This window comes from Rhamphochromis sp. 'chilingali' (assembly GCF_963969265.1).
Source record: "Rhamphochromis sp. 'chilingali' genome assembly, chromosome: 11".
In the NCBI taxonomy this organism is placed as follows: domain Eukaryota; kingdom Metazoa; phylum Chordata; class Actinopteri; order Cichliformes; family Cichlidae; genus Rhamphochromis; species Rhamphochromis sp. 'chilingali'.
The window spans coordinates 35,400,437-35,425,496 of record NC_137938.1 but is presented as its reverse complement, the minus strand read 5'-3'; the positions used below and the strand labels follow the sequence as shown (position 1 = coordinate 35,425,496).

General features: G+C 39.7%; 1 protein-coding gene across 3 annotated transcripts in view; it reads right to left on the bottom strand.

Annotated features, from left to right (window-relative positions):
- The window catches only part of syngap1b (synaptic Ras GTPase activating protein 1b), a 130,652-nt gene that overhangs the window by 43,294 nt on the left and 62,298 nt on the right, over nt 1–25,060 (bottom strand). For 2 of the 3 annotated variants that reach the window (XM_080895992.1, XM_080895993.1), the window contains exons 3-4: nt 9,346–9,437; nt 4,498–4,619 (exon numbers count right to left, since the gene is read on the bottom strand). In XM_080895992.1, coding sequence (XP_080752118.1) covers nt 4,498–4,619; nt 9,346–9,437 — 214 coding nt within the window. Of the gene's footprint in view, nt 1–4,497; nt 4,620–8,952; nt 9,438–25,060 lie in introns of all 3 variants that reach the window. The other variant, XM_080895994.1, reaches the window with a different exon arrangement.

The following is a 25,060-nucleotide window of genomic DNA, read 5'->3' as shown; positions in this document are numbered from 1 at the left end:
AGGTAAGCCTCCCATTTCTATGAAACAACATTTAATATGTATTTATTGGTTTATTTTTCTAATTCTTAAGAGCAGGAAGGCAAGTATTCTAAAGAGAAGTGCTTCTTTACAGACATTATATAGACATACACTAGATGCTTCATTGATTACTGCTATTTAAAGATGCATCAGCATATTGCAACTGCCATATTTTTACTGGGTCTTCTAATGTGTGTAACTCTATGCACTTGCCAATTAAATATAGTCATAACTCAGTGAAGTTTGCACAGATATTCTGTGGATTTTTGGCTTGTTACATATGCTACAACTGCATTTATTCTTGTTTAAGTTTAAAAATGCAAATTTTCATAACACAACACTTATCTTGTGTTGACTGTAATCACAACAGTCCAGTAATATTATGTTAAAAAATGTTCTACTACTCTGCAGCTGCTTTTTGTGATGTTCTACTATAAAAAAAATAGTGTAAACAGTAAAAACTGAAAGGACTGCTCTCATAATTTTTGTAAATGTTGCTGTCCAGTCCTGCCAAGTTTTGATTTGAACTTAAAGCTACAGATGAGCCATGTAACTGCTTCTCGTCAGTGCTGATGTCCATGCTTAAACACAAAAATAGGTGAGTCTGGACAAGGGTTTACAACACTTAATGCTACTGCAACTACAAAATCAGCTACAAACTTACCAGTTATTGCACATTTTGCTTCTCACTCCTGATATATATGTAATAAATAAGTACTTAAGTAAATGCAGTAATAGGTAAAAACTGTAAAACAACCTTTCAACAGAAGTGTTTGTCCTTTTCTAGAAGCATTTCTTTCATTAAAACTTAAACTGAAAGAAAATCCATGTATTTTATGCAGGGCTGGATCAGAATCCACAGTCAGACCAGCACCCACCCCAGAGGAGCATCTACATGCATATATGTACAGACAATTCTGAAAACATTTAGGGTAGATGTTGGCACAAGTAATGTGGGGTCATGTCAGCGTCTATTGCATCTTAACAGAGAACTTAATGATGGTTCTACAGAAAAAGGCAGCATGTCTCCAAAGATATTAGATTAAATCATTGGGAGGTATAATGTTTGAGATAAAATGTCATGCTATTTAAGAACTGCGATATTCTAGTGTGAAACAAAGAGACATCCCTTGTGCTACATCATGAATATTACTAATAAAAAAGTTTACAGGGTGTGGCTTCGGTAGTGCAAAGACTTCTTTTCTGTTTCCTGTTTTTGATGTTGAATAGATTTGTGTTTATAATTCTTTGGCAGACAAAAAAGCTATCTCATTACATTATTTAGGCTAAAGATACGCTAATGATGAAGACTTCCACAATTTGAAACCTCAAATATATTAAACAGCTTTAAGAAAAAAAAAAAAAAAACAACGTTATTTTTCTGCAAGACAGAGTACCCTCTGCGACTACACAGAGTAATCCTATGGGGTACTTATGCTGAAAAATCTGAATGGACTGAAAGATCTGTTAAGTTTGGCTTATTAGTGGGAAGAATACAAAAATTATGTGCAAATATGTGCATCGTTGCAGCTTTTAGAGCCTGTTTGGGAGCTCAGATGCATATTTATGCCTGCATGAAATCTAATCCATGCTGAAAAAAAAGGCAAGCCCTCCCTGGATAAACAAACGTAAAAAAAAAAAAGGAATACAAATGAACAAAGCTGCAGATGTTCACCAGCACCCCTGACAGAAAACACTCAGAGCAAACCAGGAGCTGTGAAAGACGATGGATCAGCCACGAGGGCCTTGGCAAACAACCACGACTTCACATCGCTCTTGACTTTTTTGTCCGTTCAGTCTTCTCAAGTCAGCCGAGGATAATAGACATCCACAAGCTTCCCAAATGAATAAATCATGTGGAAACACACCTTGGCAGACACCTGGCTCTGCAAAGGTGTTAGCACTCTCCTGAGTGTGCTTTTGCCCTCTGTTTGGATTATACAACTGACCTTCACATTTGAAGTTTAAGTTTGCCCTGGGTCTAACTGTCCAGTGGAAGAATACAGAAAAAGTGAATGGACCAAATGAATGCTGAATCAGTCAGTTCATAGATGGTCATTCGTTTTCTGTAAGTATTTTGATTTACTGTTCACTGGGGATGGATTTTAAATATTCAAAGAGTCTGTTATAATTAAAATCAAATGGTTTTTTAGATGCATTTTTTTTCTTGTTTTTATTGATGGCAGGTACTAGATAATGATACTAAATACTGCCAGAAGGTGGCATTAATGAAACGGGGAGTTTAAAAACATGTAAAACAGAGGAACACTTGACAAACTACCAGATGCTGGTTTTTAAAAACTTGCAGCACAGTAAGAGGAGATGATACTGTAAGCAAGAACTGGAGAAATGTGACAATGAAATTCACAGCTGCTAGAAAAGAGAGGAGGGTGAGTCCTGGGTGCAATCTTTGAGAACATTCGAATAGTTCCTGCTGAATACTGAACAGTATTTTTGCTCAACTCAGTTGCGCACATCAGGCTTTTCAGTTAAAAAAAATGCTGCTTGTCTCCATTTTATGTTTGCACTGAAATGTTTTTGGGATATTGTTTTGCTTTTGGACAAAACAAGCTAGAAGATGTCTGTCACAGTGGACTTTAGACATCTCCGAGAAGAACGCAGAGCTTAATCTACGAAATTATCAGCAGTTATCATTAATGAAAATACAGAAATAGGTTGCAGCCCTTAGCTAAATGCTTTGAATCCTTGCTGTTTATAGGCTGCTTGAAATTAGGCTCAAAACCTTGCACAGTTCCTCATTTATGTTTCTCATATTTGACAAACTAAAAAAATCTGAAGATTTTTGCACTCGAACATCGGTCATGCAACTCCTGTGTTACTGTGTCTGAAGAATTCCAGCACTGCTGCAACTATGTAGATGATACAGAGGAGGTATAATTAAGCAAATCTCCCACTGACTCATTATGGTCTGTACAGCCGCCATATGGCTGTCTGCTGGTTGCTATGGTGAAGCGGGGGATGTTTTTTCATCGGCTCAGCAGAGAAATAGTGAGTGCTGAGTGCAAGCGACAATGCAGTGAGAGAGTAAAATAAACTTAGGACTGTGATAGACATATAAAGGATTACAGAGACGGAGATTAGGCCATACACAGAGAAAGCTGATGCCAAGATACAGATAGAAAGCCAGAGACTGAGCTACTGATAGTGATAGATAAAAAGATTAATAGAGGAAGAGATGACAAGATGGAAAAGAATCAAAAGATGAGATAAAAGACGATAAAGATAGAAATCCATGGAAGCATGCTGATATAGATAGACCCTAATAAATAAATAAATAAATAAAATCTCCCCTTCTAGGCCATCTCTGTGGGTAGAGGTGGCATTGCTTTCACACCAGGCTCCTATTTCTAGAGCGCTCCTTGGAACCACAGAGACCCAATAACTTTTGAGCAACTGGATCTGCTCTGGTAAGCCAAAACACTGACCCTTTAAATTGAATTTATTTTAGGGGATTAAGCGGCAGAGAGTGAAGTATAGCACGGATGTGTGATGAGACTTTTGTGCTGTATGGTTTAAAAAAGGTTTTCAAAAAACCCTGTGTGAGTCGTTAGCAGCAAATGCTCTCTGTCCGCAGCTTCAGGATGTCACAACAGAACTATGAGCTGACAAACTGGGTATGGTGGCAACATTTAGGGTATACAACCTCATGATACAACGTCATGATACAACCTCATGAATGCTGAAAAGAAAACTGACAAGCAGACTTGGTTTTGATGCACTGCCTTCAGGCTAGGACACTGCAGACTTGTCCACTCAGTACTGCTGTTTTGACTGAAACTGAGGGATGTAGCACACTCATACAGTAGTGACTTGACAATAACAAGGTAGCCCTGCCCTAAAACTTACCATGCTTTTCCCATCTTTTTCAAAGATCACAGAACCAAAAGGGGCCATTTCCCTTTGATTTCTACACAACCAGACCTTTTTGCAACCACAGGAGACACCCACTGCTGGCTATTAGTAAGAATGTACTTCTGGAACAGCTTTTTTCATCAGTCACAACCATCCAGAGACTAAGATCTTGTCACCAGTCGACATGAAAGCTCAGTTTGACACACAAGTTGATATTTTCTCTCTGTGGCAGTTTGAGAGGCACGATGAGACAGATCTACAGATGCAGTGCTCAACATTTTCCAAAGAATAATATGCTATAATCTTGCATTTAAGATGATATATCTTGAGATTCTAGTAAACACACGTCCTTTCTAAGCCAAAATCTAATGTGCATTTTTGCCAGACTGACAGAGACTCTCAGTCAGTGTGCAACATGGTCACTAACTGTGCTATCACTGATTATGTAAAAGTAGATACAAAAACAAATAGTGATGTCATGATGGCATCCAAAAAGACAAACAGAATTCATGCATCTGTAAATGCAACAGCAAAATGCAGGACCAAACACAGCCTGTCAGTCCACAAACATCGCATGAAAACGCTCACACACGCTGACTCACTAACCTGTCTTGGTCAGCACTGCGGAAGCGGGGGAGGATCATGTGGCGGAAACTGCTAGTTCGGTCCAGTTTGGGCTGACTCTTGGCCCTCTTGATTGAGCCCTTCAACCTTCTACTGAGGAAACTCTGGAGCGTGGCGGAGGAGGAGAGCGACGACGAAGGCAGACAGATGGAGTGGGAGAGGGAGGAGGAAGTGTGTGGCGTGAAGTTACAGAGACAAAGAAGTGGTTGCCGTGAATCGGAAAAGATGAGAGATTGAGCGGTGATGAGAGGTCGATGTGGTTGGATAGGACAGGAAAGTATGGTATGAATGCGGATGATTTCCGTCATGTCAGCATGGTTTATAACAGATGTATTTGTGTGACGGCAAAATCAAATCGAGAGACAAACACAAATGAAAGACACGATGCATGATGGGGAGAGCACAAGGTACATTTATTATCAACGAGGAATCAACTTGCTACAGAAAATTGCAATGTTGTAACAGATCCTGTGGTGGGCAGTGGTGAACCATTCAGTCCATAAGAACAGCAGAGTCTCACAGTTTGTCCTAAATGAGCTTCCTGGCACGATACAATCAAATATCAGAGAACTGGAACGAGGAATTGTTCATTGATAAGTGTTCGGTACATATTTTACATTTCATTTACAATTATTTTTTGTCTTTCTGGCTGGAAGTGGTTCCATTTTTTGTATATCAGCATAACACTTAAAAACCACCACCCACCAGATTTTGTATCAACAAACTGCATACTGAACCCAGGATCAGAATCTCGTCTACAAGGAGTGTGAGTGTGCAGTTTCCTGTCAATGTGATGGTCATAGAACTAAAAAAAGATGGGACTTTACTTAAGCTTAAAGAAAATGAAAATGAAGACATCATAGAACTAACAGCAAAATCATTTTACAATTAATAATCTGTTTCAAACCTTTTGAAAATAAAATATATGTTTTCTCTGTTTTTAAACCATATATTGTAAATAAACTGTTTTTGGTCGAGACTGTTAGTAATGCAAACAAGCTAGTGAATGAAGTCCCCTTGGACGATTATATCACTTTTTAAAACATTTGTAGACTTCCTGATTTCACACCCTGTGTTTGCAGACCTCAGATGTTAACGTTACACTCATTCCTGTAATAGTAAATTTAAATGTCCCCAAATATGCATGAAATATCATTACATGCTTTTTCTTCCACTGTCCCCTGAAGACGCTTTGCCCATTCAGCTTTTAGGTGCATCCTGAAGTGCTATCATTTCTAAGATAAGATAAGATAAGATAAGATAAGATAGAACTTTATTAATCCCTCGGGTGGGTTCCTCTGGGAAATTCGAAATTCTATACCTACAGCATAACGACATTACTCAGCGGGAGAATGACTGGAGGGAAATGACACCTTGTCATGTGGCATGAGTCATATGGCTTTGAAGCCTGTCTTGAGGATGTGACTAAAGACTTGGCTCCATCTGCTGGTTCCAACCTAATAGTCTGCATGACTAAATCTGATTTGATTAGCCGCTCCGTCTGACACGTTAAGTCTCAAAAAGTAGAAAGTCTTTAATTCAAAGAGTGAGAGAAAATCCCGAAAGCACAATAAAGCACAATAAAGAGAGCTAAGAGGAGGCCTGCGCTTTAGCTTCTGTGGCTGTGTTTGCTGTTCTGCACTTTGTTACTGGCTCAGCTTTGGGTTCATTCCAGGTTACTGGTGTCGTTTAGTGTTCCAGCTCATTTGATGCTGCGCATGTTTAATAGCTGTGTGTAATTAGTTATTAATTTTTTAAAACACTAATTGTCAAACATGAAATGGAATTCTGTCTGAGTTGAACAATATGCTCAAAATGGCGACTGATGTCTTAGCAGGAGATTTATTCTGATGCTTACTTTAGCGTTAATGCTATTTTACACTTGTTACAGCTTGGGGATGATTGATGCTAAATTATATTAAATTACCCAATTTATCGGTTTTGTTAGTTTCCTGTGCAACAATAAATGTAATAAGTCCACATTTTCTGCATCTCTAGAACAGATGTGGCAAGTTCAAAGTCAGCATGACCCACGGAGTCATGGAACACAGCAGCATTTAGAGAGAACAAGACAGACTGAACTAAACTGGAATTATCTGTTAAGCAGGCACTTGTCCCCAGGCTAAGTATGTTTTGCCTTAGGTAAGACGTTGCCGTGGGAAAGCATTCTTATACTGCCATTCTGTCACATGCTGCTGGCTTCACAGAGATGCACACAAGGTCTCCCATGGCATCTGTGCCTTGACATGATGGTCAGGGTAATTGTAGATGCTGAGAGGTAATGATCCTCTTCTAAAGAGGAACAAAGTTTGGAGGGGAAGCCGGAAAGCTGGAGTGGTGGTGGAACAACAGAAGAGGGTTGTGGCTTGTGTCCCATTTGCAACTCGATTTACTTGCTTTTTACTTTCACTTTCAGATGCTGGTTATTAGTGTTTAGGAAAAAAATGTGGCTTGAGTTAAATATGCTTAACCAGTGTGTTTAAATGTGACAGTAAAAAGGTTCAGGATTTGATGGTTCAGGAGAGACTGTCACGTGCTTGGCTGCACTTCTGATGAGCAGAATTTGTACTGATAAGAATTTGTGCCTATTTTTAAAGGATACAGTAACAGTTCTGCTAGATTTAACTGCAATAATGATTTTTTTCCCTCCAGGTTTCAAGTGACTTGCATTAAACAAAGTGTGAGTTAAAAATCAGAATGACCTTTTTTGTCACTGCTGAAAAGTTTTGTTTGAATCTTGTGTTTCCAATATGGCATTTATCCTGTCCCTCAGGACTGCTTATCACATCACACAGGATGAAATATTGATACAACAAACACTCATCTCAGCCACTATGAAAAAAATGATGAAATAGAAAAAAACTCTGATCAAGCCCAACTGAGCCTTTACATTTCCTGTAATGGACTATCTTGCTTCTGCAATTTCCAAGTCAGTGGCGGCTATTTTTCATACTGCAGCAGTGAATGGGCAGCAAATAGTTTCCTGTGATGGGAGGAAAACACATCCTGCCGTTCCCAGCTACAGTAACGGTGTGCAAACACCAGCAGAAATAATGGAAAAGGAGATGGGCAACATAGACTGCTGGCACAAACTTAATAAGACACCAGTCAATCCTCTAAGCCCCTTCGCGTTAACATTTGATACCTTGTGATTGAGTTTCTGTTGCCATTAATGAAACAAAAACAGATTATTTGTGCCCGCAGACACAAAATGTTTCGTGTGTCAGCTGCCCGCTTCTTCTCTGACAGACATCGTGTCTGGTTTAAAAAGAGTCACGATGATCCCAGAAATAATAGTGACACAACCTTTTTATGCTGCTCATCTTCATTTGACTTTAATGAATCATAGCAGGCATCTGGTGCATTTTAGCCTATTTACTACGAGTCACATTTACTTTATATCACATTTGCAATGTTTCAGCTCTTTGAAAAACCAGAGCATTTTCTTCTTATTAGTGGATATAGTCTCAGACCCTTGGTACAGATGACATTTAGACTGAGTAGTGTATTTTATTGCAATCTAGCTTTTTAAAAGTATTTAAAAAGCATTCTCTTCTCCTTGATCTCCTTGGCCTTTGCCTGCTGCAGTTTCTGGATTTATTCATTTAAGGTTTACTAATTAATAACAGTTTTAGTTTTGTGAACTGCCTTTGTAGGTCGAATGCAATCTGGAATTTAAATGCATTCCTCTCAGTTTTTCTAAAGATAAACAAAGAACTTAAAAGCCCACATAAAATAACAGAAGCCATTATAAAAGCACAAACAGATTAAACATAAATGTAATGCTAAAAATGAAATAACTCATTTAGAATGATTATTAGAAACATGATTCATTTTCTTATTTTTTTTGTATTGCCTTCTTTTTTTGTATATTTTCATCCATTTATCATCCAGCAGTTTTTTTTTCCTGCTGGGGAGTCTTGGCTTGTCTCATGCCCTGTAAAATATTCATGAAATTCAATTATTTTATATCCTTAATAATGCTCATGCAAACAAACAAATTAACAAATTGCTGTGCATGTCTTTTAAAATCTGATCTGTACTTAGGCTAATCTCTATTACCGCACAACGATGAAGTAACTTTGACAAACATTAATGCTGATGAATAGGTCCATTAAAGCATTAGTCAGACAATTGATTTTCATATTTTTGCAATAAGAATGGAGAATAATGCCCATCTGGAATGATGTGAATGTAAATATAACATTAGACAAAATATATACCTTCAATTTCAAAATACTTAGTTAAAAGCTTTTAAACAAACTGGTGTTAAGCTTTTAAATGTGCGCCTGCTAACAATAACAGCAGCCTAATTGTGTGAACGTGTTTCTTTCATGCACATTCCTAGCTGTCGGGCCAAAAGCCGCCTGTATGAGTGTCGGTGTAGCATGCAAAAATAGCCAGTGTCTCTGCTTCAGCCATGTTTTTGTCACATACCTCAACAGGGGGCAGTGGTGCAATATATGCTCCTCCCGCCACTGGACTCGAACCGGCAGCCCTCCAGTCTCCGCCCCAGTACAAGAAGGGGGGGGAGGAGGAGGAGGCGGCAGGCGAGTGAGGCAGGGTGAAGGACAGGGAGGGGGAGAGGGGCAGCGAGCGGGGCAAGGGGGGCGTGCCGGAACCTTTCTTGAAGCCCTTTTGCTGCTGCGGCTGCTGCTGGCAAAAGGCGAGGGAGGGGGAGACGGCCAGGGAGAGAGGATAAGGGTGAGGCGGGGTGCCGCTGGCCCGACGGCCACAGGTGTGCGGTGGACCCAGGGCGGGAGGAGGGAGGAGGGACAGCGAGAGGGATGGAGGCAGCGAGCGAGGCCGGGAACAGTGGGGGTTACTCACGGATTGTCGGAAGGGTTGAAGGGGGGCAGTGGGAGGGACCTCCATGCTGGGCTGCTTCCCGGTGGCTATGCTCTTCCGCCGGGCGCGATGATCTGCGAAAAGGAGAGGAGGTCATTGGGTAAGACACTATTATACATCCGTGGAAGGAAAACATCAATGGTAATATGAGGCCAGGACACAAAAATTGCAGTGCAGGACACAGGTAGAGCCAGAGGATGTGGACAAAGTAATGTGGAAATAAACAGCTGCGGGACAGCCGATATTGACATTCTGCCTGAAGGAACCAAAGAATATGAGAGCTCGATAGAGGTCAAAGGTGAGCGAGACAGAAATAAAACCATGCAAGGTCACACCCATTCACCAGCATCACTGCAGATTCTGCCGCTACACAGAAACTCTTATGCACTTTCATCTGTTGAGAGTGTGGGGGCTGACAAAGTGGAGAGATAGATTTTCTGTCTGGTTGTCAGCTGAGGCAAATGTTAACAGTCTGAATGTTGAGGGGAGGAACCGGGAGATGCATGGGTAGAGAGGCGCGAGCATTAAACAAACAAAACACTTATCGACTTCCGTCTCTGAGTCAGTACATAATGCAGCAAATTGTCCAGTAAAGAAATAAAGTTCTGTCCTACACTTGATGGATGATGGAGAGAGTGTGGATGCACACAGAGAGGAGCAAAAACAAAACACAGGAGGCCAACTAACGGATCAAAAAAACAACAACAGAAAAAAATTTAAAAAATTTACTCAAAAATTCACTGACTGTGAATTTAAAGTATTGCCTACTTTGATCTTTGTGTCTTTCACTTTTGTCCTCCAACCAAATACCAATTCTATCTCTGTGTCTCTGCACCAAATGTCTGCACTCTCAATGGGACTTCACAGGATATAATTACATATACACAGTTTTAATTAATTGCTTTTACCTACAAATCAATAAATTGTACGTTCATAAGATACATGGAGGATTTTGTTAATTACGTACAAACCCTTTCTTCCAGTGGAAAAAGAAATGATTAAAACCTCATTTTTATTAAGCTCCGTGTGGCTTTCCAAAACTGAGATAATAGTTTACATTTTCAAACAGCTGTTTGTTGGTTTATATGTCAATAGGGCTGCCACAAACGATTATTATGATAGTCGACTAGTCACAGATTATTTTTGCAATTAGTCAACAAATCAGATCATGGACATAAAACTACAGCTTATTGCACCAGCAGCATCTGCTCTTATATAACTATCATTAGCTTACAGCTTGAAGTGTTTAAGGTATGTGCTAACTGAACTTTGCAGATTATTTCGGTGGAGTTTAATAAACTTCGCCATCTGCTCCTCGCTCGCTAATACATAGCATGACACTGGAGAAAATTCTCGACCACCTCACACTTGTGTTTAATGAGTTTACTGTTTAACGTTTATTCAGCCGTGTGAAAACTATAACTTTAATCTTAGCCAAACTGATTTACTCAAGAACAAATAAAACACTGAAAAAAGCCAAACAATAATATTTTTAAGTTATCTAAGTGACTTGTATATCATGTTTAACCTGAGTAGCAAAAGACCGCGGGGGGTTTGAAAACGATGTGCTGGGAGTTCGCTGTTCTCGCTGACCTCCCGGTGAGCTATTGAGCTAGTGGCTAACAGATGTTTCCGAAAACGTCGGCGCACTTTTGCAAATATGTGATGTCTTGATAAATCGAGCAGATATTGCCTCGCCTGAAATTATCTTAAAAGTTTATTTTGTGACCAAGAAAGAGTATTATTAAAACTAAGTAGCTGCCGCCATTGTTGGAAAATGGAATTGGTTTGGCCGCGCTATGAATTCTGGGATAGGTTGGGCCACGGACACATCCGACTCTGGGGAAAAAGAGGACGCATTTATTGGCCGCATTTATTGGACGAGTCTTTGAATTTGGACAGCCTTCGATTGCTGTAATGTAATCGGCCTACAAATGCGGCCTCCGAAGGATGTAGCCCCTGAATTTCGACACAGCTACGATACCGCAGACTGCTTCATCTTCTTCTTTGGTGTTTAATGGCAGCTGGCATCCTTGCGTCTTTCAGGATCTTACTAAGCTTCAAACGACCCATCGACTATTAGTGACTATCAAAATCGTCGAAGACTATTAGTCGTCGACGATTTTGATAGTTGATATAATCGTGACTAGTCGACTAATCATGGCAGCCCTATAGGCCAATAAAGATTTACAGGAAGAGATCTGCGACATAAGTAAATAAATAAAATCTCCTAAGAGTTAAAGAAGTGATAAGTATCTATATATAATAACATCAATGAATAAAAGACAGGTGAGAATATTGTAAGGATGTGTAGTACTCACTTTCAAATTCAAATTCAAATTTTATTTGTCACACACACACAACCATACACAGTATGACATGGGGGTGAAATGCTTGTAGCTGTACAATGCCCGACCATTAAATGACAGAAGAAAAGTTTTACAATATTTACAATTTACTACAAAAATTTACAAATTAACTTAGGAATTTACAGTAAAGAATGTGCAAATAGCAGAAGAGATTATAAAGATAAGGATTATAAATTATAGGAATTATAGAATTATAGGAAATGTGTGGTGGTGCGTGTGGTGACGTGTGTGAGAGTCCAGTCTTATAGTGACGTGTTTGGGAGAGTCCAGTCCTACACCTGGTTCAGGCCCCGAATAGCCTGGGGGAAGAAGCTCCTCTTCATTCACTTATAATTCTGCCTTGAAATTTCTGTGCACTCATTTCTAATTTATACAATTTTGTTTACAACATACCACACAGCTGAATACTGCTGAATACTAGAAAAGTATATTTTTCAGTTGCATGAATGGAGGAAAAAAGCACCATTACAATATGCCAACTAACACATAGCAACTTTTGCTGCTCTAACAGCAGAAACCGGCTAACGATGGTTAGCTAAGTATCTTCATAAACTGTACCACAAGCTAAACCTTTCTAGCAACAGAAAAAAGAATGACTTCCTAACAAATTCAACACAGTTGTAGCGACCTTTCTGTGTTCACTAAGGTAGAGGCATGTTAGAGGCACAACAAGACTTGTTGCAATGCTAACATGCTTACCAGTTATCATCTTAGCTTATGCTAATTAACAGTAAACACAAAGTGCAGCAGAGGCTGTCATTAGTTTGGCAAATCTGATGGTGGTACAAAAGGAAAGCAGTCTCACTGTCTGTCTACATATAGGCTAAAACTGGCGTGTACTTTTATCAGCCTTAATAGCTGCCATGTGCCTATTGACAAGTAGCCACTATTTATCTGTTGTGTCACATCAGTTCTTTGCTGAGTAAAAAAATATTGTAAGAAAGAGAAGAAAGACTTGTGCGGAAAATAACAACCAGATCAAAACACCACTGATATCAGGACTAGCTGGAGGACAAATTATTTTCAATTTGATATGGCGATGAAGGCAAACAGTAAGGGGCGGGGATTAATCAATATATATATTATATTGCCAAAATTATTTACTTACTCATCCAAATCATCACTCTATGACTTCAGGTGTACACAATCAAGCACCTAGTCATGCAGACTGCTTCTACAAACATTTGTGACAGAACGGGTCATTCTCAGGTACCATGACGAGACGCATGGATTTCCTCCCTACTAAATATTCCACAGTCAACTGTTAGAAGTATTATAACAAAGGTGGAACAACAGCAACTCAGACATGAAGTGAAAATAACAGAGCGTGGTCAGCAGATGCTGCACACAGATCCCCAACTTTTTGCAGCCTTAGTCACTATAGGCTTCCAAACTCCAAGTGGCCTTCAGATTAGCCCAAAAACTACGTGCAGAGAGCTTCATGGAATGAAGTTTTCATGGCTGAGCAGCTGGATCCAAGCCTTACATGACCAAGTGCAATGCAAAGGATGCAGTGGTATAAAGCTCGCTGCCACTGGACTCTAGAGCAGTGTTCTCTGGAGTGACAAATCATGCTTCTCCATCTGACAGTTAAATGGACAAGTCTGGGTTTGGCGATTGCTAGTTCAGCGGTACTTGTCTGACTGCATTGTGCTAAGTGTAGTTTTGTTTGGTGTGAAAGAACTTTACTGGCCTGCACAGAGTCCTAACCTCAACCCGATAGAATACCTATGGGATGAATTAGAGTGGAGAGTGTGAAGCAGGTGCTGTAGGTGCATAAATCATTTTAGCTCGTTTTTATCTGACATAGAATCAAACTTTCAGGAGATTTGGTAACTCAGGGGACCTTAAGCTGTGCCCACACTGGAAGTGTTTCGCTTTGAAACTGACATCTGGTCACTTGCTGACATTCCAGGCTCTGGTCGCCAAGGTAACCTTCTAGGTCAAGTGTCAATCAACGTGGCAGTCGGTAACCCCTTCAATTGCTTGTCTAGTAGTTAAGGAAGGTTTATTCCAGGTCCCGCCCACTTCCCGTTGCCAGGAGTTATTTCGCCCATAGTTGCTTGAAAAATCTAAAAATGTCAGTTTCAGTGGTTTTTGGTCACCATGGCGCTGCAAATCACTTGCAATATAGACGCAGCTTAAGATTGGTTGGTCGACTCCTGACGATGAAAGTGCAGAGACAGAGATTGCAGATATTATGGTAATATTAGACATTACCATCTGCAGAGCCAAACCACTGAGATGGCTGAAAAATTTTTAATAAAATCCAGAGCCACGGTAAATATGTAGTTACCACAAGCTACCATGTTTCATCATTCTTAGAAAAGGATCACCATACCAAACCTGCTTAAATCATCACTTTTACTATGCCAAAAACTCATCAGGAAGATGCCTATGAAAGCCTACTTTAATCCTGTTTTAATCAGACATTCTTTGTCCAGTTTTTCCCTTTACTTTCAGCACGGCCCTCTGAAAAGACCTGCAACACGCTAAATGTGATGAATGTGATACTGGTAATAAATTGGTTATATGTGTTGAAATTTCTGGTATTGTTTTCCTGTATTTCAGCCCATCTCACATCTTTTCACATTGATCATGCTAGTATCTGTGCTCTTTCCTTGCTTTCTCCTTCTCTCAGCCTCTTCTGTCACACTCAGACACACACATGCCTCCTCTCTCCCACGCAGCTATTTTACATAATTCAAATAGTGCATTTACCCTGCTACCTCTCCTCAGCCCTTGATCTTTCTCTCTTTCTTTCACCTCCTTGCACCCTCTTGTTCCCTCCCCTTCAGATATGTGCATCATGTAGATGCCCTCCATTTTCTTCATACTTACCTTTATCTGGATTCCTCTTTTATCCTCATCGGCCCTCTGCTCTCATTCTCTGTCATTTACCTGTCCAAATGGCAATCCTTTCACTGTGAGCCTGCCCCTCTTTCTGCCTGCAGTGTTCTCCTACCCACACAAGGTGGGAAAAATAAATGACCATCACGGAGTTTGTCGGAAAACGCACCAAGATCCTTTTCCCCCCAAAATGTACACCTTCAAAATTTACCACCTGTAGGCTGGATGACAGGCAAGTGGAGGAGTCTTAAATCTGTCACAGAAGAAGAGAAAAATCTACAATAAAATGTGACACTTCTGACAGCTGATCATAATTATATAAAAAGTTATTTTGATGGTTATATAACAGCAAACCTTTTTTCAACTGAATAAAATGAAACTGGAGCTTTTACGGAGACTAAAATGAATGAAAGAAAGTAAAGTTTTTTGGTATCTGGTTCTCCTTGATGAATTTAAAGATACTGAAACTATTCCAGGACGTGATCTACTTTAGCTTTCGAGATACTGAATGAGTTCATGAACTTGGAAAGAGTTCTTCAGCTATCTTGTGAAGGAGCCATGGCTCTCTCTCAGTATCACTCACAGTTTCTTAGGTGTTTGTTACTCTGCAAGAGGTGTTAATTATTGGAAATTATCAGGGGTGATGCCCTGTAAATCTGCAACATTTATGTATCACGACTGCGCCAAACGCAATTAAAAGATCGTAGAACAGGCAGCTTATTGATCCAATTCGGAATTTATCTTTTCCCAAACTAATTAGTGTAACCAGGAGGAGCAGACTGTGCAAATAAGAGAATGGTGATTTAGGATTCAACTGGCAGCAGTATTATGACAGCAAAAACAAAGTTTGGACTGTTTCTGTGGGTTTAGACAGTGAGATCACAAAAACAAGCAGCCTGTGAGTTGGTGTACTATCATAACCCTTAAAGTGTGTGTCTGTGTGTGTGTGTTTTAAGACATTTTGTCCTTTTGGTGCCAGTTTGGAGCCACACAGAGCATGTGTTTTATTACATCCTCCACTGAAGGGTTTTATTCAGGGCAGAAGTCTTTGTCTGCTTTTGGTAGCTGCAGCTGTCATTTTAACCCATGAGAACACCAGTTTTCTATGTTCTAAAGTTTATGTCTTGTGCTTACTGCTGCCGTCCTAACCAGTGATGTGGATCATCAGTGGAAAAACATCAAGTCTAATCTTGTTTTGTCAGCTGGATCAAATGCACCTTTTTATCTTTTTACTGGATCACTGTGCACAGATCAACGTCACAGTACATGCAACGGGATAAAACTCTCACATATGCAGTCTTATTTTATAACAATTAGCTAACTGCAAAACTGAGTGAGAAAAAGCTGATGAAATCACAGTCCAGAGTTACTCTCAGCTCCGGTAGCGATTGGTGTTAGCAAAGCAAACCGAACAACCAAAAATGATGCCAATGTAGAAGTGCAAAAATCCGTTCCAGAAATGGCCACTTCAAAGGCTACAAAGGCAACCCAATCGCCGTGTAAAATTAAACAACTTTAAGCAAAAATGAGCAGAGAAATAAAAACTGTTAAAATTAACTGATGGGTGGCTGCCATTTCACTTGTTCAGTGTTAATTTGTATTAATAGACACTGTAAAAATGGGATTCTAAGTTTGGGTTAATCTCTGCAAAATCAGTGAGCCAGTATATGACTGAGGACAGCACAAAAACATGCGCACAAACACATGGTTCATGTTGGTTTTTATCTTTTCTCAAAGTTACCGCTTGTGACAGCCATTGTTATTATTAACTAGCTGTACTTGTCAGGTTTTCTTTTTTGTGCGTGTAATATACCACAGAAGTCTAACCAAAATTTATGAGCCATCTTATTAATGAAATTAACCAACCGTACAGTCTGTCTAAATATTCTTATGTCCATATTCAAAAACAAACAAACCAACAAACACAATGATGGCAGTCAAAATGCCAGAGTAAAGGCTTCAAAAAAGTATGCAACAAATGAATGATGACACGATGACCATGTCAGTTTATTGTTTAGACCATATGTGAGACCATTTCATCTCTTGATGCCTGGTGTGTCTTGCAGGCATATGTGACTAAGGCTCTCTGGTATGATAAGATCTTTTTACCGAGCTACTACTGAGACTTGTCCCTATTTTTTTACGTTAACTACGATGCTGTGATTTCACATCTTAAACTCTAAACTAGATCTAAATCTTTGTTTTGTTACATGCTCAAAAAGTTTAACAAAAGCAAAAAAAAAAAAAAAACATAACCACTTGACAAGTTTAAAGCGGTAATAAGATATGAAATACCTTGCTTTTTATTATTAAAAAAAGATCTCACTTGGAGCACTTCTCATTATATTAGAAACTGCTGAGCAAGAATCCCATGTGCCATGCAAGCATTTACTTTCTATGTCCAAAGACACTCCGGAGCAGTGTTGCGATTTAAATGCAGTTTGACCTCCAAAACATGATCTTTTTCCAGGCTTTCCCCAGTGTGAGCACTCTGTCTGCTTTTATTCTTATTTATACACATATACAGAAAAAATCTGAAGGGGGAATACAGCTGACTTATAGTACACAGTATATAAATCATGACTGCAATTTAAAGATGCCCCGGTCTGCAACACAATGCCTTAGAGAGGGTATAAGTAGCCAGTTTTAAAGTCCTGCTTGTTCATGTAGCAGGACACTATACACTACAAATGGTGGTAATCACATTAGCACACATACATGTATGTCTGCCAGCAAGCCTGCTCTCCAAATACCAAGAGTCCAACTTGCAATAAGTTAATAGCTAAGCAACCAGCATAAGCAAACTAGCTGATGCTAGAGGGGAGATGATCTAGAAACTTGACCCGATGTATTCAATCCTCACAGTTATGCAGCATGAAAGCTTGAGTGTGCAGTTTCTCTGTGCATTACAAAGAAAATGTTAACCCACAGAAACAACAATCCACTGTAAGAGGACAATATTTCATGGTGGGATTGACAAAAGACAAAATTGTCTTGTCATTTATTACTGATGTTTAATAATTTTATGATAATACTGTTAAAAACATGGAACTTACAAAATAGATTATTAAATTGTATATCTTTTGTTTTTAAATCAACAACTTCAGTACATTTGTAAATCTTTGGCCTTCTGTTAGAGGACTCTTGCAGCATCTTCATGCAAACATCCCAAATTGCTTTTTTACAGAATTGCAGAGCAGAGTGCTGTGAAATTTCTTATAAATATTGTGATTTTTTCACAAATAACAGTTCATTTACTTTGGGCACATGATCGCACTACCACAGATGGCGTGGGGGCAGTGTCAGCAGTGGAAGAAAGATAAACACCTGTATGATGGATTTTAGCACGAAATGCTATTCTAATTGTTTTGTTTTTAGATACTAATTGTGTCTTATTATTTTATCAGTATATGTCTATACAACAAAAAAGAAGAAAAGAAATAAAACGCGCAGTGGGTGCTGATGTCCCCATGTCGACATTAGTGTATATTCTGCTGGTAAAAGTTTGGAAAATGGCTTTGAACTTTCACAAAGAACTAAAAGCTTTCAAGTATTGTGTTCTTAACTGGTATGTGCACATAAAGATGCCAAAAAAGGGTAAGAAAAATCACTTTGTTATATACAAAATGTTATTATATCTGTGGCCTTTAAAAAGTTCAGCATGCCTGAAGCACAATGTTTTGTGCTTTCAAATGATGCATAGTTTGTCAAATACCTTAGAAAAATCACCACCAGAACTTTTATTCACTCGAGTCCTCTTTTATGTGTTTGGAGCACACATCTGGACTCACATTCACACCTACGAGGAATTTAGAATCACCAGTTAACCTAACCCCACAAACTGCATGTCTTTGGACTGTCGGAGGAAGCTGGAGCACCCGGAGGCTACCCACGCAAACGTGGACAGAACATGCAAATTACTAGCTGACTGGGTGATATGTTACATGGTGGCATTTGCAGGTGTGCATGTATATGCCAGTCAATCTGGGATTGCTTTTGATTTAAACCAGACAAAGCGGGCAAAAGGAACGTAAACGAATTAGATGGAACAACACGTGAAATAGTGTACAACCTGTAATGCGTGGTTATGTAGAAGAGGCTATATCTACTGTATCATACAATGCTACATCTCTACTCTACTACATTCACTAGTCAAACAAGTCAGTCATCTCCATTAATGTCCCAAACATTGCGTTTAACAGACATCAGTAGCTTCCAGCTCTGAAAATTAGAATGCCTTAGACCTGCATTCTTCACTGTAGTCAGCAGGGCTGCAAATAGAAGAAAACAACCTTTAGAACTGATCAATGATTTAAAGAACCATTTCCCTGATAGGGTTGTGGTTTCATACTTTAGATATAGCCTTTTTAATTATTGTAATATTGAGGTTATTTATCAGGGACATATTTAAGACAGAATAGAAATTACAATAAAAACGAAATACTTTGTAAATACAGTTGGCTCACATATGTGCAAACATTCCAAGTCTCAAAAAACATTAGTACCAAAACTTCATCAGGTACAGTACCAGATTACATTTCTTATTGTTAAAGGTTTATTTTTTTAAAATTTCAGTTAACTAATGATTCTTTTCACATCTAGTTTATTCGTTTACTTATTTAGGTTTAATAAACTCTAATGATCAATGCTTAGATTGAAGCCTCAGTTCACAAACCAATGGATGACTTCACGTTTCCATCTTTTATCTACAGTTTCTGTTCTCCACTCCATCTCAACACAACTTGAAGACAGTAGGTAGTCCTATTTGGTGCTACTTAGCAAGTGTGATTTACAAGTTATTACCAAATAAAATTCTCAAGGGAGCTAAACATTAATACTGGCACTAATAGTTACAGATTTACATCATATTTGTTCACATGCTCGACCACAGTCCCAGCAGAAAAGACCATAGGACAAGAACAACTACATGTCCCTGGTATTTGCAGTTTGTGCATCCGTAGGTGGTACAGTCCAAGGAAGCAATTCTGAGGAAAAGTATGACCTGCTGTACATTGCAGAAGTTGCATATTTGGATACCTCCTATATTTTTACATAGCTCAGGATTTACTCCAAATGCTACATTATCTATCATTTGGTGAGAAGGGGTGCAAAGAGATTTTTCATTTTGGAAATTGTCCTCTCCAACCTGAATACAGACCAAAATTCACTTCTCAAAAAGAATACACTCTCACTGACCCTTTTTTTACTTTCAGCATGCACGGAGTGGAGAAATGTAGGTGGCGGTGCATGCAAAGACTCATTTAGAGTCCGTATATAAATCGATCCACAGACTTTATGCAAATGATGAGGAAGGATGTGAGATGGGAGAGGTTAGCAGAGCGTATTAAGCAGTGATTAATTTAAAACCAAAACAGGTGGCCTGGTCATCGTCTTTCCTGTCATATTATATATTTTGAGATGCAAATGAGGAGACTTCACTCAGGCAAGTCTGCTGGACCAGACGGAGTGAGTCCCCTTGTCCTCAAGACCTGTGCCCCCCAGCTGTGTGGAGTCTTTCATAAACTGTTTAGTCTGAGTCTGCAGAGGGTCCCGGTGATGTGGAAGACATCATGCCTCGTCCCTGTACCAAAGACGCCACGTCCCAGTGGCCCCCAGGATTACAGGCCCGTGGCATTGACCTCCCACATCATGAAGACCCTGGAAAGGCTCATCCTGGACCAGCTGCGACCCATAGTAAGACCACACCTGGATCCCCTTCAGTTCGCTTATCAGCCTCGTCTCGGAACTGAGGATGCCATCATCTACCTGCTCAATCGTGTCTACACCCATCTGGACCAGCCGGCGAGCACTGTGAGGGTCATGTTTTTTGACTTTTCCAGTGCTTTCAACACCATCAGGCCGACCCTCCTGGGTGATAAGTTAGCAGCGATGCAGGTGGATGCTTCTCTGGTGTCCTGGATTGTTGATTACCTGACAGGAAGACCACAATATGTACGTCTCCCACAGTGTGTGTCTGACAAGGTGATCAGCAACACAGGGGCACCACAGGGGACTGTCCTCTCCCCCTTCCTCTTCACCCTCTACACCACAGACTTCAGCCACTGCACAGAGACATGCCATCTTCAGAAGTTTTCTGATGACTCTGCGGTGGTTGGATGCATCAGCAGGGATGATGAGACAGAGTACCGGGCTGTGGTCGACTCCTTTGTCACGTGGTGTGAGCAGAATCATCTGCAGCTCAACGTGGCAAAGACCAAGGAACTGATCGTGGACTTCAGGAAGACCAGGAAACACTTGACCCCTGTTTCAATTCAGGGGGTCAGTGTTGACATTGTGGAGGACTATAAATACCTTGGAGTACACATTGACAATAAACTGGACTGGGCTAAAAACACCACAGCACTTTACAGGAAGGGCCAGAGTCGTCTCTATTTTTTGAGGCGACTGAGGTCCTTCAACATCTGCCAGAAAATGCTGAGGATTTTCTATGAGTCTGTTGTGGCCAGTGCGATCCTCTATGCTGTTGCATGCTGGGGGAGCAGGCTGAGGGTCGCAGATGCCAACAGACTTAATAAACTGATCCGTAAGGCCAGCAATGTTGTGGGGATGGAGCTGGACTCCCTCAAGGTGGTGTCGGAGAGGCGGATGCTGTCCAAGATAAAGACAATGTTGGATAACACCTCCCACCCACTCCATGACATGCTGGTCAGTCACAGGAGCACGTTCAGTGAGAGACTGAGATTACCGAAAAGCACCACTGAACGACACAGGAAATCATTCCTGCCTGTGGCCATCTCCCTGTACAACGCATCCACTTAACACACTGTTTGCTGCTACAACTACACATGTTTCTTTTCCAACTATTTATTTATGAGTGACTTATGTATGTATGTATGTATATATATGTATATATTGTACTATTCTTAGTTAGTGTATTGTCTGTCTTGTCTTAATGTTGGTTTAAAATGGAGCACTGTAACAAAAAATAATTTCCCCCAGGGATCAATAAAGTATTCTGATTCTGATTCTGATTCTGATTAGCACACTTGCATTTTCACCTTATCAGCTGTCTAAATTTATCAAAGCTATTCAGCACAGAGTATTAACAAAAAGCATCGGTGTGGATGAAAAAAGTCTGGATAGGTCCATTTAAATCTGTTTCTCACCATTTGTCACTCTGTTTTCAATCCCAATGAAAGCTCTGTGTTTTGTTGCCAAGGCAACGTTATTTTTTCCTGAAGTACCTTACATTTTAGTTTCAGACATACAGTACTCTACAGCAAAAGCTGAGAACTGAGGAGGTGTTTGGATATTACAGCCACACAAAACACAAAAACGTACACACACACACACACACACACACACACACACACACACACACACACACACACACACACACACACACACACACACACACACACACACACACAATCCATACGTACATAGCAAATACTGTATTAAGCAGCCTGGAAAATCACTCAAAAGCTTCATTAGTTCTGGAATCACTCATGATTAATGCAATGTGCTGTTTGATTAAGAGCAGCCTTGAAATGGAAAGCGTGAAGAAATCTGGAGAACTGTTTTGATTTGCTTGTTGGTCTATTTTAAAATGCTATTATGTAACTGTTGTTGAAAGATAATGTAAAGGCTTGAAAAGCAGGCTTTAAAAAAGCAGGCTGGCTCAGGCATCGTCATGTCACTGGGGGGGGTCTAGCTGGGGGTCATGAGGCTGTTGTTAGATGTGCCTGTCTCTGTTATTTAGCTGCTCAATAAATCATCCGTGTGCATAAATAACATTGTTCAAAGTTTCCCACTCTAACTATTACTGGGCTGAAATCTTGGTTTTGAATGGTAGGCCAGATTCATTAGTACTCTAATACATGATGAAAATAAAAATGGAACACCTTACCTTTTGTGGAATGAATCACACAATATTGAAAGAGCTTACATCTATTTTTTTTTAAATGCAACAGAAAAAAAGAAGAACAACAAAGATGAAAGTTTTGTAATCACTCTTCATCTGCCAGTAAGTTCACAAAATGATGATTAATAAGTCTACCGTGTATCAATATGCTGCTTGCTACAAAATGAGCTCTCGAGTGTAAAATATATAGATGTCAGACTACAGACTGTATAAAAAAGATGGACATAGACAACACGGTAACCCCTTACTTGTTCACTACTATTTTGAAGTTTCAAGGTTAGCATTTGGCTGCTGCTATTTTGGGGGGTTTTTTGGGAGCCAAGAGTGACCAGAAGGTGAAGTTATCATCTTTCCACCAAGGGAGAGATAGACTGTAAAACTGTGCAGCCTAGCCTAAATTAAAGAAAAACTCTTAATCTAACTTACATCCATAAATTGGTGCCTTAATCTTAACTATGATGAACGCCATTAGCAGAGGGTAGATCGTGTGTGCGGTTAGTCCAAAGTCCCACTAGCTATGGCATCCAATTTTAAAAAGTTACAGAGTACATTTGAGCGTGACAGTACTTTCACTTTTAATTTGTTTCATTTGCACAAACACAGGACTCAAAGGTAGATCCGGCCTTCATACATCTATAGGTTTTCTGTTTCAAAATAAGTCTGTACATGTTATTAGATATGTTTTAAAATTAAGTAAACATTTTTCGTTTACTTACGTTATATAATTTCATCTATTCCATTTCTTCCATTTATCAAATTCAATGTAACAGCTGGACTGGAGCCTAACTTAGCAGACATAGGAAAGGGTACATCCTGGACAGATCACCATTTATTGTAGGACTGGTAATTGTTGTTTCAATATTATTTTTATGTTATCATTATTTAAAGAAGAATTATTAGACATAAGTATTACTTAACAAATCAACATTACATATAAGAGTCACCTAAGGTCCTAATATATTTTACAGGATGGTGAGAATTGTTTTTTTCTCGGCTGTATTGTTAAGGTCACCATCCCCTGAATTAACTAAACAACAAATCATATAGTTTTTCAAATGAATAAATTGGGAGTGATCAAAAATGAACACCAACATCACTAGAACATCTGAGCGGTCCACTTCAGTAATTAAAATTAACAAATGTGACCCCTGCAGTAAGCAGATAGCTAATGGTTATTTTTAACCTCTAATTACACCCAACTTTCCCTCATTGTGGCTCAGTCATGCAAAACTTCAAGCTTTAATACAACTAACATGAATAAATAATACACATTTTAAATTTAACATAATATATGGAGGGGTTCACCGCCTTTCACACTTGTTATGAAGCAGTAATTAGCTATAAAGTTCTTAAAAAAGAATACAGCTTAGTGCAAAAAACAAACATGTTTTTACTGTAAAATTTTTAACATGGGAGTCTATGGGGACTGACTCACTACTGGGGCCAGCCTCAAGTGCCATTGCCAAATACAAATATATGCGATTTAAGAAGTTTTAAAATGCATGAAGTCAATGAGTAATAGTGTTAAAATAATCATGATTATGATTTCTACCATAATCCAGCGGCCCTAGTTACAATGCAGCTCACTTTAAAACCACATTTCTCTCACCGAGAGTACATTACGCTGCGTTAATGAGCTTTGGACATACAGTGGGGCAAAAATGTATTTAGTCAGCCACCGATTGTGCAGGTTCCCCCACCTAAAATGATGACAGAGGTCAGTAATTTGCACCAGAGGTACACTTCAACTGTGAGAGACAGAATGTGAAAAAAAAAATCCATGAATCCACATGGTAGGATTTGTAAAGAATTTATTCGTAAATCAGGGTGGAAAACAAGTATTTGGTCAATAACAAAAATACAACTCAATACTTTGTAACATAACCTTTGTTGGCAATAACAGAGGTCAAACGTTTACTATAGGTCTTTACCAGGTTTGCACACACAGTAGCTGGTATTTTGGCCCATTCCTCCATGCAGATCTTCTCGAGAGCAGTGATGTTTTGGGGCTGTCGCCGAGCAACACGGACTTTCAACTCCCGCCACAGATTTTCTATGGGGTTGAGGTCTGGAGACTGGCTAGGCCACTCCAGGACTTTCAAATGCTTCTTACGGAGCCACTCCTTTGTTGCCCGGGCGGGGTGTTTTGGATCATTGTCATGTTGGAAGACCCAGCCTCGTTTCATCTTCAAAGTTCTCACTGATGGAAGGAGGTTTTGGCTCAAAATCTCACGATACATGGCCCCATTCATTCTGTCCTTAACACGGATCAGTCGTCCTGTCCCCTTGGCAGAAAAACAGCCCCATAGCATGATGTTTCCACCCCCATGCTTCACAGTAGGTATGGTGTTCTTGGGATGCAACTCAGTATTCTTCTTCCTCCAAACACGACGAGTTGAGTTTATACCAAAAAGTTCTACTTTGGTTTCATCTGACCACATGACATTCTCCCAATCCTCTGCTGTATCATCCATGTGCTCTCTGGCAAACTTCAGACGGGCCTGGACATGCACTGGCTTCAGCAGCGGAACACGTCTGGCACTGCGGGATTTGATTCCCTGCCGTTGTAGTGTGTTACTGATGGTGACCTTTG